General features: G+C 54.4%; 4 protein-coding genes and 1 non-coding gene across 5 annotated transcripts; 3 read left to right on the top strand and 2 right to left on the bottom strand.

The window, feature by feature from the left end:
• Nucleotides 1-448: 448 nt before the first annotated feature.
• Nucleotides 449-520, bottom strand: BKA78DRAFT_t82. The gene has a single exon. It is a non-coding gene; the product is annotated as a tRNA-Met (tRNA).
• Nucleotides 521-976: 456 nt separating this feature from the next.
• BKA78DRAFT_312350 (DNA photolyase, FAD-binding/Cryptochrome) lies at nt 977-3,394 on the bottom strand. Its single transcript, XM_066888291.1, has 2 exons — nt 2,515-3,394; nt 977-2,465 (listed from the first exon to the last, which is right to left on the bottom strand). Exons 1-2 carry the CDS (start codon nt 3,048-3,050, stop codon nt 1,046-1,048), a joined length of 1,956 nt encoding a protein of 651 aa, XP_066745740.1. The 5' UTR covers nt 3,051-3,394; the 3' UTR covers nt 977-1,045.
• Nucleotides 3,395-4,230: 836 nt separating this feature from the next.
• BKA78DRAFT_122520 (uncharacterized protein) lies at nt 4,231-5,228 on the top strand. The gene has a single exon (XM_066882455.1). It carries the CDS (start codon nt 4,379-4,381, stop codon nt 4,916-4,918), a length of 540 nt encoding a protein of 179 aa, XP_066745739.1. The 5' UTR covers nt 4,231-4,378; the 3' UTR covers nt 4,919-5,228.
• A 1,734-nt stretch (nt 5,229-6,962) lies between these two features.
• On the top strand, nt 6,963-10,302 carry BKA78DRAFT_331134 (DNA excision repair protein-like protein; the record flags this gene model as incomplete). The annotated part of the gene is made up of 4 exons (XM_066889851.1): nt 6,963-7,125; nt 7,177-7,857; nt 7,898-8,599; nt 8,651-10,302. The coding sequence occupies 4 exons, from the start codon at nt 6,963-6,965 to the stop codon at nt 10,300-10,302; spliced, it is 3,198 nt and encodes a 1,065-aa protein (XP_066745738.1).
• A 781-nt stretch (nt 10,303-11,083) lies between these two features.
• BKA78DRAFT_352175 (oxysterol binding protein) lies at nt 11,084-12,935 on the top strand (the record flags this gene model as incomplete). Its single annotated transcript, XM_066891306.1, has 7 exons — nt 11,084-11,207; nt 11,260-11,365; nt 11,443-11,553; nt 11,632-11,892; nt 11,950-12,199; nt 12,270-12,583; nt 12,692-12,935. The coding sequence occupies 7 exons, from the start codon at nt 11,084-11,086 to the stop codon at nt 12,933-12,935; spliced, it is 1,410 nt and encodes a 469-aa protein (XP_066745737.1).
• Nucleotides 12,936-13,337: the final 402 nt, after the last annotated feature.

The raw sequence follows: 13,337 nt of genomic DNA, 5'->3' as shown, positions 1-13,337 counted from the left end.
TGTGCGACGACGTGAAGCTAAGCCTGGGTTGGATTTCTTGATTTCTTTCTTCACTTGCTGTGGCAGTCCTCCTCGGTTTCTACGGATGGTACGAGGTGTCTGAGGATATATGAGAAAGATCATCGGGATACTTCTGATGATCAAGCAACTGGTGGATTACTTCAGGTCAACACATGTACCAGAAGCCAACCCCTAACCAACCTCTCCACAAGAAACCCCCTACCACAACACCACCTCCCATCCGCACTCACCCTCGCTTAACTCCAACCTCAAAAAGAATGCCTCACTCCCTACCCTCGTCTCGAACTCACGCACCATCACATTCCTCCCCTAAGGCAAAACCTCGGCAGCGCGACCCACAGCAAAATGAGTCATTCCATAGGCGAGCGAGCAAAAAAATATGGTAAGAGCACCTGAAAAAAGGGGAGCAAAAAAAGGAATGAACAATTAGCTGCGAGTGGTTTCGATCCACTGTCCTCCGGGTTATGAGCCCGGCGCGCTTCCGCTGCGCCACGCAGCTTTTTTGTTGTTGTTCATGAAACTGAATCCGCTAATTGTGTATATGTAGCTGGTAAAGTATGGTGGGCTTTGTTCTTTGTGCGTAGACGGCCAGCTGGTGCTTTCCTTTGCTTTTCGTCTTTGAATTGGAGGCTTGGGTTTGCTGTGTCCAAGTTGTGGAATGTGTCGGCTGATGTTGCGTTGACCACCTGAGGCGGAAGGGTGGTGACAGTAGGGAGACGAAAGAGGAAACCGAGCAACTCCCACCTGCCTCGAGTGCTCCACCCTCCGCCCACCGCTTGAAACAAAAGGTCGTGGCACCAAAGGCTTGACACTGAACACTCTCGAGAATGGCTTGCATGTGGTCCATTCATGATTGATGGGTATGACGCATTCCAGGCTCATGCCTGTACCGCTGAGGAATCGTGCGCCAAGTCTCCCAACGACACATATACGAGGAGCATTCGAGCAGTCGCATGCTGGTTCCAGTACCAAGATTCGGTCTTCAAATCAATTACTCGTACAAAGGAAGCGCTTAACTAAGGTATCACGGCTCTCCCACCCCAGTAGCTGGACCACCGTACTGGTATTGTCCGGCCATGGCCCTGTCCATGTCGCCCATTCTCCTGCCGCGACCACCACCACGACCTCCTCGGCCTCGGAAACCGCCTCGCCCACGAGGACCACCTCCTCCTCTTCGGTGCTCCGGGCCGCCGCCGCCGCCCTTGTTGCCTACTGCGAATGGAATCCTGACCAGCGGCTTCTCTACCCATTCGACGCCCTTCAGGTTCAGTCGTTCCTTTTCCCTCTCGGGCAGCCTCCACGCTTGGAATAGGCCCATCAGCATCTCTTCGCCGCGCCGACCGCCGTTTTGGGCGCCGTCCACGTCCACGTCCCTCAGCTCTTCTACCCATGTCTTGATGTATTCTCCGCCCTTGTCGTAGTCCAGTGCCTGCTTGACGGGGTTGAATTTGCGACCTTGACGAGGATCGTTGCCTACGCCAGCGACGTATTGCCAGTTGCCCCAGTTGTTTGAAAGATCGTAATCGACGAGCGCGCACTCGTACCACTCCGCACCAACCCGCCAGTCGATACCCAGGTGGCCAGAGAGGAACGATGCGACGTTTTGCCTTGCGCGGTTTGACGTGTAGCCTGTCAGAAACATCTCACGCTGGCTGGCGTCAATGAGCCCGATTCCAGTGCGGCCACTACGGAAGCGCTCGACGGCTTCGCGAGTCTTGGCCGGGTCGTCGCCAGGGCCGCTGCTGCGGTCTAGCCAGCGCCATTTCTTCTTCGCTGGGGCGCCCTCGGACGACGCGTCGGGCGCCTCGTTGCGGAATCCGTCGGGGTGGAAGAGGCGGGCACCAAACTTGCGTGTGCAGAGGCGCATGTAGTCGCGCCAGAGGAGCTCGAAGCGAACAGCCGCCGTGCCAGTGTTCTCACCCTTGCCGTAACCCGTTGCGTTTTTCCAGCTCTCCTGCACCTGAGACGCCTTGCCGTCTTCAAACGCCAACAGCGCCGAATGGACCTGCCGCGCGGTGATGCAGCCAAGTGCGAGCCAAGCAGACAGTTTCGTGCTAAAGTCGGGGCCAAGGAGACCGTTGCGCGTGTCCTTGTATGAGGTCATTGAGCCTGAAGCTATGAGGTGTGAGACGCGGTCTTCGGCAGCCTTTTCACCACCTTTGAATGGATGCGCAGACTCGGCGCCGATTGGCATATTGGGCGGAACCTCCAGATCAAGGGAAGGACTCAAGGGCTTGTGCAAGCCCTCAATCATACTCGAAAGAGAATCGGGAGGGACAAAGGGTTCACTTTGCGGAGCAATTCGCTCTGCCGGCGGTAACGGCAACAAGGTCGAAGGCGCGGAGACTGGTAAGCGGGGCCGTTCTCTTAGAGGCTCGACAGATTTGCGGAAAGATGTGTAAATGTCTGGTAGGTCCTTGATGTTGGTAAAAGGAAGGTCCCGACTACAACACCATGGTCAGCAATAGAATGAGTGATTCCTGAGGCACTTACTCATCGACGAAGTATTTTTCATCTGTCCAGAGCTTGAATTCGGCTCCCGCGTGTTTCGCTGCCTTGCGCGCGTCGCGCTCTTCTCGCTTCTCTTCCACGCCTTCTTCCGAAGTCATCCAGATGGCTTCGATGGTACCTCTCTGACTTCCACCTTCGGCGTCTGTGTACCATGTCACAAGGTCCCGCAAGACATCTCCAACCATTCCAACTCGGATAACCAAGTCGCTGTTCAGCTTGGCCAGGTTTTCCTTGACATTCCAGACACTTTCGGCAAGAAACTTGGCGCGATGGTGACCACAGCGCCAAAATCCGGCTACGTGACTCCTCGCTTCCGGGTAAGGGCTCTTTGCATCTGGTTTCAAAAAGCCGGATACTTCGACCTGGTTGGCGGGGAGGATGTATAACGGTAGGAGATGAGTAAACGGGAGAGACTTGGCGTTGGCATGTTGCGCAATATGATGGAAAATCGGATTGTCCGCTACGCGCAAGTCTCGACGTAGTAGGTAAACCAGAATCCGGGGCGCCGGGGAGGCCATGGTCGATGAAGCGCGCAGAGCAGTGCCACGGTGAAAAGTTGGATGCGAATTGGGGAAGAGCCGTCGACGTGGAAGAAGTGCAAGAGATCTCGCGTGATGCACTGATCGAAGAGCCGTGCCTTGGCGCAACAGTCGACAGTCAAAGAGAAGGGACCTCAGCCATGAAAACTGGGCCACCGAATTTGCTTTTTAAGGGTCGTGCAGGATGAGGGAAGAGTGGCTTTGAATAGGAATAGGTAGACTCTAAAGGTGTGGAAGGAGGGCCACAAGCGGCGCTGAGTGGCGCCTGGCAGGACGTCCCAAGTCCATGCCGTGCGTCATCAGGGTTCCCGGTATGCCTGAGCTAGTGTCCGCTGGGTATCCAAAAGGGCCATCCCAAGAGCAGCAGCGGCGCCCGTTGTTGGAGCTCGGGCTAAACACGAGCCAGGATGGCGGCGTGCATAGGGCGTTCGGTTCGCTGGGGCCGACGCGTCCTGGGGGCCTGCCAGGAACGGCACCAGTGAGAGCTTGGAAACGGAGCGGTCGGAGCAGACGATGATTCGATGATTGAAGTGCATCGAAGCGATGCGTTGATCGGGTCGTGGATGGAGACTCCCTGAGTCGCTGCGGTGCGTGGTGGACTGGTCGTGGTCCTCCAATCGCTGCGTCGATCGACGCCGACTCTCGCTAATCTGGCCGGGCGCCTCAGGCCTTCTACTTCCGCTCTACGAGGACTCCCTATGACACGCACATTTCGGATGATATCAATATCTACTCCCCTGCCCGACCGTTGCTTTCAACACCCAATATCGACACCCACTAGCCACATCTCGACCACTTCCTGATCCCTTGTCCTCAATTACGAGCTTGTACGAGGAAAAACCCTCCAACGGCGTCCCCGCAGCCTGCTCTCGGCCATCCCTTTTTCCGCCGCCCACGTGCAAGATAAATTCCTAGCAAAAGTTGTGCCACACGAGACCTGCAGAACGACCATGTCGAAAAGCGCGAGAACAAGGAGCATTCATACCCCCAGACGGCTTCTTTGCGACGCATTTACAGCGACTGTCTGATCTTAGCCCCTTCAACAATACCGACAGCGAGCAATCGTAATCGTACCTTTGCGAACAGCACTCGCCATTTCGACCAGGCCTGTGCAATGTGCACTACTAGCCAGGGTCAACCGTCAAGTTGGATCCATCATCCGAAGCCTTCTCAAAATTGTCCAGGGAGGTCCACGCAACCTCTGTTGGGCCACCACCATCGGCAAGCCGTGGGCCCCCTCATAAAGATGTCTTGGCCTCGGTTGCTTCCACTAATGCACTACCTGGTTGGATCTCATCGTAGATTGCATGTGGCGCTCCACCCGAGAGGATCCATTCGCTTTTTCTTTTGTCCGCCGCTCAGTGTCCAGCACACGACGAATTTCTGGCCTATCAAAAACAATATATCGAAAAGAATTTTGCCAAGGCGTCCTATCAGCTATTACGAATGCTCAACAACAGAGTCCTCCACGCAGCCGCATGTGTTACCCATTTCGACCACCCGCCATCCGCTCGAGTCTTAGGACTCGCACGACCCAAGCGATGCCCAACATCACCCAGGACCAATCCTACAGCCTTGAAGCCACTCCTTTGCAGGCCTTTGCGTCCGTGCTGGTTTTCGCGCGCTGCGTATGTTGCATGGCTGACACCTGTGGCTGTTTACCCGACATGGATGTCTCTGCACCATTCTCGTTTGGCATCCCGCAAATCCGGAGCAGATACTCGTCTTTGATCACTCCCCGCTGCTCAAAATCACAAGCACATGTGCGTCAGCGTTGCGAGCAGCTCCACAGAATAACGGAGTTGGGCTGTGAGTCCCACCCTGTACAATTCACCCTGCAGCTGTGAGACCTAGCAGACTTCGCGGAATGCGCCTGTCATGCACCTGCGTTGTGGACGAGTTCCCCGATCTGCACCGAAATCTTGTGCTGCCTGCCGACTGAGACATGGCGCCAAAATGTCAACACCATTGTATCATTGTCTCGGAACGGAAACCCCTACCGGCATCCCGGCCCGGGCCGACCGAAACTGCCTTTCTAAAGCTGCATAACCTGTCTAGACGGTCCGGCGAAGCTGCTCAGAGACAGACATGCGGCATTTTGTGTAATTTGCGAGTATGCTAAAAGCGAATATGCGCACTGGTCAGTTTCTGCTCATGAAGCTAAATTCCTAGTATGCGCCTGCATTTCCAGGCAGCGAGATTCGAGCAAAATGAACTCTTGCTTTTGCACTCGAAGCGAGGAAATATGTCCCGGCGCCATCATCATTGCCGAAACAAGCAATCCTCAAAGGAGCCAGGAATATTGAAGGGAGCTGAAAGGACTCGAGAAGCGTATGCTCGAAGCCTCCCGAAATGCACAAACAATTTTTGGACCGAAACAAGGCAGCCCCTTAGTCTTTCTACCACGACCACCTGTTTCTGACAATCTCAGCTCAAAGTTCCTTTGCAAAGCCGCGTACCGCACCGCATGATGGGGAATATCGCGAGGAGGTGTCGTCGCACGGGAACCCTAAACAACGGAATACTCAACTCAGCCAAAAGATCCAGGCAAAAGCACATCTGCGCAGTCGTGCCTATTCTCGGGGCTGTGAAATTTCAAAGCAGGCCAACTCTGCCTCACTCGAGTCCACACACATTGACATTATTCGACAAGTGCGAGCAATCAACGGGATCGTTCCGTCTCGAGACCGGAAGGAAGCAACCTAGACTTCATAATTACTTCACTGCTAGAACAGATGCCAAACACGCTACGTACTCCGGCAAAGCCTCATGTCCCCGCGCAAAGCGAGCCTCGAGGTAGCAACAAGTGCCCGAACGAGAACCGAATACTCCCCAAGACGAGGTTGAAGGACTAAAACGGAGATAACAGATGTTGCGAGGCTCCGCTGTCACTGTCACCAAGACTGTTTTGATGTATCACATCGCAGCCGCCTGACAAGTAACGGCGACTCGGGCCAAGTAAGTGCGCGTCGGCGTCGGTCACCACAAGTCCCCGTCGTGATCGCCCGATGTCTGAGTCTGAAATGTCTCCGAGAGAAGAAGAAGCGGAGGAAGGATGCCTCCTTGAATCCCACAATGCCTCAAAAGCTTCGAGCAGCTCTCCTTCATCCACCAAACGCGGGACGCTTTGGCCAGGCGGCTTCACTAATGAGCTTTGGGTGTAGGTACGGATGAACAATGAACCTTGTCACCCTGAGCACGAATTGGGGGTCCAAACTTCAAACGAGTGAGACTAGCCGCAGGATTGGTGGCATGAATATGCCACGGATGCTGATGTATCCGGGGACGTGTGCTTGCATTGGATAGGCACATGCCAAATGATGGCTTTTGGGGAAATTGATTCTGTCGTCGCGTTCAAGTGGTCGGTTGCTACGACCATCATAGCGAAGGATTGCTCCTGTCAATTAATGGGATTGCGTCCAATTACAAAGGGTCAGAAGTGATGGCTTGGTGAATCAATCGATGTTGCTTGGGCTGCATTTAAGAATGACCCTTGATCATCATTTTTCAATTGCCCAGCCTTGAGCACTCTGAGTTTGCTGAAGGCAAGACCATGAAATTGATGTGGACACAGCTCGAACCGAGAATCCACGAATCTTTCAAAGAGAAGAAGGCGAAGGGGGCGTTCAGGCACATTTGGGACCATCTGCAGGTTAGAGACAAGCAAAAAATCTGACAAGTTACTTCGCGACCGGCTCTACCATGTCACAAGCGAATTGATTGAAGCTGTCGTGGTGTCCAGGTTAGGAAAGTGGGATGGGTGTCGTCATCTAGCGGGGCGCCTGGACCCTTGCAGCATCGCGACTTCTTGTCGCGTCGCGTTTCCTCACCCCGCGTTTCCTCACCAACTTTGCCCAAAAACTTCACCATCGAGCCACGACATGAGACCTCATGGCTACCTTTGCACGCAGCTCGTCCTTGCGGACGATAACTCGCCGGCGCACCGCAGCCGAGACGATCGACATGATGGAAGGCGAGGACGCTGGCGGCAGCACCGCAGAAACCCGACGTGACGAGTCCAGAGAGCCGGTGGACCTGGATACTTACATTGATGGTACATGCTGTCCCTGAAGCGTATAGCGACGTGAAACTGACAGCTGTCTAGGTGTTGTCGCCAATGACCAAGATGACTCGGAAACCGCAAGCGAAGATGACGAACGCCCCCGCGCTGGCAAGGGAAAGCAGAGGGTAGAGCCTTCCAAGGTCGAATGGTCTGACGACGAGGATGCCGAAGCAACCTACAAGGCCTTCCAGCAGAGGAAGACTCTGAAGAGGAAGCGCGCAGCCGCAGTAACGCGCCAAGTCAAGGCGAAGGCCAACGCGAAAGCTAGTAGCATGGTCGGTCGGAAAAGTCGCCCAAAGCTCGTGATCGATCAAGAAAAGGAAGACAAAAAGGCACAGCGGCAAAAGCGCGCCTATGGATCTGACGGGGACGACGAAAACAAGCAGGAACTGGGCGACGAGCACCTCCCGGACTACGTCAAGAACCGCAAAACCGAGTTCGAGCAGAAGCGCGAGAAATGGGGGGACTCCGGCCTAATGGTACCTCCAGATTTTGAAGACATTGACTTCTCCGATGATGAGAGGTTGGAATACCTCAAGGAGAGGCCCGCGTTTCCTTCTCGCAAGCCCATTCGAGAGTATGAGGACATCGTGTTGGAGACGTCGGCAGGCATAATTCCTGGTGCGCAAGCACAATGGCTTCGAGACTACCAAGTCCAAGGCGCTGAGTTCCTGCACGAGAAATTCGTCTATCAAAAGGGAGGAATCCTAGGAGACGACATGGGTCTAGATAAGTCTTAACGCCCTGCTTAATCCATTCACAGCTGACCGTTCTTCACGCAAGACTATTCAGGTCATTGCGTTTCTTACAGCAGCCTTTGGCAAGACTGGTGATGAGCGAGACGCAAAGCGCATGAGGAAAATGCGGCGACATGGCCGGGAGTATCCGAAAGTCCTCATTGTTTGCCCTGGTGGCCTGATGAAGAACTGGGAGTCTGAGCTAAAGACTTGGGGATGGTGGCATGTCTACGTCTACCACGGCACTCCGGATGCAAAGGAGGCTGCTCTGCGAGCGGTCCGCCAAGGGAGCGCCGAAATCGTGCTGACGACATATTCGACCTATCGTCTCAACAAGAGCGCCATCAACACGATCAATTGGGACTGCGTTGTGGCAGATGAATGCCACATCATCAAATCGAAGAGTTCAGAGGTGACACAGGCGATGAATGAGATCAACGCCCTCTGCAGAATAGGCCTCACCGGAACCGCAATCCAAAACAACTACTCGGAGCTTTGGACACTGCTGAATTGGACCAACCCAGGAAGATTTGGAGGCATTGCCACCTGGAAGAACTGCATTAGCGAACCCCTGAAAATGGGCCAGGCTCACGATGCAACCTATCACCAATTGGCCAAAGCAAGGAAGACGGCCAACTCGCTTGTCAAGAACTTGTTGCCACAATTCTTTCTGCGACGAATGAAGACCCTGATTGCCCATGAGCTGCCCAAAAAGAGCGACCGAGTTGGTGAGTTCCTGCAAGTGCCACTGCAGACTCCTCGTCACTGACTTTTCAAAGTGTTCTGTCCCCTCACGGATACACAGGCAGATGCGTACGAGAACTTTGTTAATGGCGAAGTTGTCGACTACATACGTCGGTCTAGTGAGCCATGCGATTGCGGCTCGGGCAAGAGACGCGGATGGTGCTGCTATGTCAATATTCCTGGCCGTGGGCAATGGAAGAACCACGTCTTCCCGGCCATTGTCACCCTGCAGAAACTTTCGAATCACATTGCTCAGCTAATCCCATCAAACAGCGATCACAACGAGAAGCAACGCAGGGATTTGAGCGATCTCCAGCTGGCCATGCCCAGCCAATGGAAGGATCTGTATCGTCAGCGGGACAACATCGTGACCTTTTCCAACCAGGAATTCTGCGGCAAATGGAAAATTCTCCGGAAACTCCTCCAGTTCTGGTACTCGAACGGCGACAAAGTTCTTGTCTTCAGCCACAGCGTGAGGCTGCTCCAGATGCTCAGGATGCTGTTCACCACGTCAACTTCTTACAACGTGAGCTACCTCGATGGTGCCATGAGCTACGACCAGAGGTCTCAAGCCGTGGACGATTTCAACGCCGACCCGCAGCAATTTGTGTTCCTCATTTCGACGAGAGCTGGTGGCGTGGGATTGAACATTACCTCTGCAAACAAAGTCGTGGTCTTCGACCCCAATTGGAATCCAGCGTACGACCTCCAGGCTCAAGACCGCGCGTATCGCATTGGCCAGACTCGCGATGTCGAGGTCTTTCGCCTAGTCTCCGCCGGCACCATCGAAGAAATCGTTTATGCACGACAGATCTACAAGCAACAGCAAGCAAATATTGGCTACAACGCATCCAACGAGCGCCGATACTTCCGGGGCGTGCAGGACAACTCCGATAAAAAGGGCGAGATTTTTGGGCTCACGAACTTGTTCTCCTACCAGAATGACAACATTGTTCTCCGGGACATTGTCAACAAGACCAATATTGCCGAGTCCAGAGCTGGCGTCCAGGTCATGGGCGTCGATGGCATCGGAGAGGATGAAGAATCAAACGACTTGCTCGGGGACAATGAAGACGCGGTCATGAGCCAGATTTCCGACATGATCAAGGAGGGCGAAGTGGACGACATGGCCAAAAATGTCAAGCTGGCAGCAAAGAAAATGGACGCAGTCCAGGCGATCCTTAGCAAGGTCGGCGTTCAGTACACCCATGAAAATCAGGAAGTCATCGGGACGTCCAAGGTTGAGGAACGCCTCAGCAAAAGGGCCGCTGCCAACGACATGGACGTTGATTTTATCCAGAAGCACGTCTTCGCGCCCAGTCAAGACGTTGGCAACCATGACAAGGATGACAAGCAAGACTATGACGACGACGAAATGCAGGGGATAAGATTCAAGTACCGACCTCCTGAAGATGTCCGGCTCAGGCAGTTTTGCACCATGGCCAAAACGTTCGACTACGACGACGCGATTGAGTTCGCGTTGATTGTCGAGGGCTGGACGCAGGAGCAGCGCAGGAACTGTCTCGACCAATTCCAACAAATCAGAAGGCGGACGTTTCTGCAGAAAAAGGATGGAGCAGAGACGCAGCACCAGGATGAAAAAGAGAAGGACCAACGACACGAGGCAGAAAAGGAGCAGAGGGCGCAGGAGAAGGCTGACGAATATGATGACGAATGGGAGCTCTAGAGATGTTTTTTTCACGAGCAGTCGGTCTCATTAAACGTCGCCGGGTGCACGGAGGCGAAGAGCCCACATGCTGTGATAGGAAGTCCTGGTAGGCTCTCGGGTAGATCTATGTGCTAGCGAGGGTACCTAGACCCAGACATGGCCAGGGTAGACGTGGGGACAAACACAGTAAATAGCAAGCTGCAGTCACAGCAAAGCAGATGATATCTTCATCCACACGTCTTTTCGGGAGCTGAGTGAGCAAGAGAGAGAGGGACGGAGAGCGGAAGCAGGCGGCATCCGGAGGCAACGCGCAGAGAAGTGCCGGTGGTGTCGAAGATCGCGTAGGTGCCATGCCCCTGTCGGCCGTGGCCGTGGCATGTGTTGGCCGGGCGGGCGGTCAGGGAAGTACTGCGTAGGTACGGACGAGGCGACAGGGCGACAGACGTTGGTGTTGGTGTTGTTGTTGATGTTGTTGAGGAGGACGGAGCTGGCAAGGCGCATAATTGGATCGAGTGAAACATGACGTGTTGGTGTTGTTTCTTTGTCGGCGGATGTCATAGGTGCAGGAGCAGGTGCAGAGCAGTTGCAGCCGTGCAAGTGACAGGCAGGCCGGCCATCTGTCAGAGTCCCTCAAAGTGCCCCGCTAACGAGAGAAGTCCACCTGCACCCGCGTCATCCACAGCGGCACCAGCAGCAAAGTCCTTCTTCCTTGCCCTGATGCCCGTCGCACCGCCCCATATCCTCCACAACATCCAGACATAATCCGCTCCTCCCTAGCCCGACCTCTCCCTCTACAACCATGGTGCTCGGCCACGCCAGACGCCACTCGCTGTCGAGCAACCGCTCTTCCACCGAAGATGCTCGCGACAATTCAACCGTCACCCCCGATGACGAGACCGTCGTCGACTCGGAACAGAGCAATGGTATTCTGAAGCTAGCCCTGTCCATCATGTACCAAAGCTAATGCCAAACAAGTTCTCACCCACATCATCTCGCAGTTGCGCCCAGGCGCCGACCTCAGCAGAATCACCCTCCCAACTTTTATCCTGGAGCCTCGCTCCATGCTCGAGAGGATAACCAAGTGCGTCCAGCCCGCCCGCCTCCAACCCGATGTGGAATAGAGAAAAAGGAACCGAAAACTGATGCAGGCTTGTCCAGCTTCATGGCACACCCGGAGACGCTGCTCCCCATGCCTAGCATCGAAGACCCCACCGAGCGCTTCCTCTCTGTTGTAAAGTTTTACCTCAGCGGCTGGCACATCAAACCGCCGTATGTATGCTCTGCGCGCACTTGGCAGCGGCGCCGAATTTGGATTGGAAGAAAAAATGGCTGACGGCGGACTTGCAGAGGCGTCAAAAAACCCCTAAACCCCATCCTGGGAGAGACCTACACCTGCTACTGGGAATATCCGGACAACACGAAAGGATACTACATCGCCGAGCAGACGAGCCACCATCCCCCAAAGTCGAGCTACTTCTTCATGGCCCCCGAACACCACATCCGCATCGACGGGACCCTCAAACCCCGAAGCAAATTCCTGGGCAACTCTGCTGCTAGCATGATGGAAGGCCTCGCTGTCATGAGATTCCTGAATCATAATGAGAGATAGTACGTTGAGACGGTGTGTAGAGGTTACGGGAAACTTTTTGCTGATTTAGGCAACAGCTTTATTACGCAGCCAAACATGTACGCTCGCGGGATTCTGTTTGGCAAGATGAAGTACGAGCTGGGCGACCACAGCTTTGTACGGTGTCCGGAGTTGGGCTTGGAGGCGGATCTCGAGTTCAAGACCAAGGGTTGGGTGAGCGGTACATATAATGCCATCGGCGGATACATTAGAGACGCAAGAACGGGCCACAACCTCTACGAGCTTTCAGGACTGTGGACAGGAGAGATGTGGGCAAAGAACATTCAGGTACGTCCAGGTCTATCTTTCCAAGTGTTGCGCGCGGTACTCGGGTGCCCGGTAGGCTGACATGGTCCAGACTGGCAAGAAACAACTCTTGTTTGATGCATCCCACGCGCGGGAGACACCTCCCCGTACACGCCCCATCGAAGAGCAAGACGAGCGCGAGTCTCAAAGGCTTTGGCAAAAGGTCACCACGGCCATTAAGCAGCGGGACCAACTGACGGCGACGGACGAAAAGACCAAAATCGAGGATCGACAGCGTGAGGAGGCAGCAAGGCGCGCAGACGAAGGCGTCGACTGGACCCCTCGGTTATTCAGACGAGTACAAGGCGGGCCGGGTGGTCCGGAGGAAGGCGAGGAGGACTTGGACTGGATCATTCGCGCCAAGATGTGAGTTTCCATCTCAGCCGCGTTTTGCGGGGGGCGTTGCAAGTCGACGTCGGGTTCGGAGACGACATCCAGAGTGAGGCTGACATGTTTGGTTTTTCCCTGTGACAGCGACGGCGCGACCCCCGAAGAGCAGACGAAGCAGATTCTAGACATTGCGCCCATCCTTCCCGGCCAAAAGCCGCAACGGCGCTTTTCGATACCCGAGAAGTCGACGACGACGACAACGACTGCAAATGACGACCTCATCGACTTTGGTCAGAACGACCACAAAAACGGCAGCGTGCCGGGGAGCTTGGTGAGGAAAGACTCGGACGCGGGATCCATGGACGAGTTTGTAGATGCAGAGTCCTAGTAGGTCTTTGAGCATGCTATGCCTGTTGGACGAGAAGCTATCAGGTTTGGAGTGCAGTGGACAGCAGAGACTTGATATGACAGACAGAGCTATACGGGAGGCATTTTGTCTGTTGTTTGGAATACTTTTTCCGTTCCTCTTTTCTCCATCCGCCCAATCGATGCCAATATCCTCTTGTGTTTTCCCCCTTTTCTCTGTCCTCTTCTCTACATTTCATATTTGAGCCAGTCACACCTTTTATTCAACAAATTTTATAGGTCACTAACGCCAGTCATCATGCCTGGGCGACTGTTTGTAGTAGACGCAAGCACGGAGGTGGGACCACGGAAGAGCGTTTGCCTCGTCACTAATGGGTTTGCACGGTGTGTATGGGGAGCTGTCGTTTTCGAGAGAGCCAGAAAG

Source organism: Phyllosticta capitalensis (genome assembly GCF_038381095.1).
Source record: "Phyllosticta capitalensis strain CBS 128856 chromosome Unknown BKA78scaffold_4, whole genome shotgun sequence".
Lineage (NCBI taxonomy): Eukaryota > Fungi > Ascomycota > Dothideomycetes > Botryosphaeriales > Phyllostictaceae > Phyllosticta > Phyllosticta capitalensis.
This window is presented reverse-complemented; position numbering and strand designations above follow the sequence as displayed.

Coding starts and splice junctions, on each gene's coding strand:
- BKA78DRAFT_312350 (XM_066888291.1), bottom strand. CDS start 3,050: ATGGCCTCCCCGGCGCCCCGGATTCTGGTTTACCTACTACGTCGAGAC. Junction 2,466..2,514: donor GAAAAATACTTCGTCGATGA/GTAAGTGCCTCA, acceptor ATGGTGTTGTAG/TCGGGACCTTCCTTTTACCA.
- BKA78DRAFT_122520 (XM_066882455.1), top strand. CDS start 4,379: ATGTGGCGCTCCACCCGAGAGGATCCATTCGCTTTTTCTTTTGTCCGC.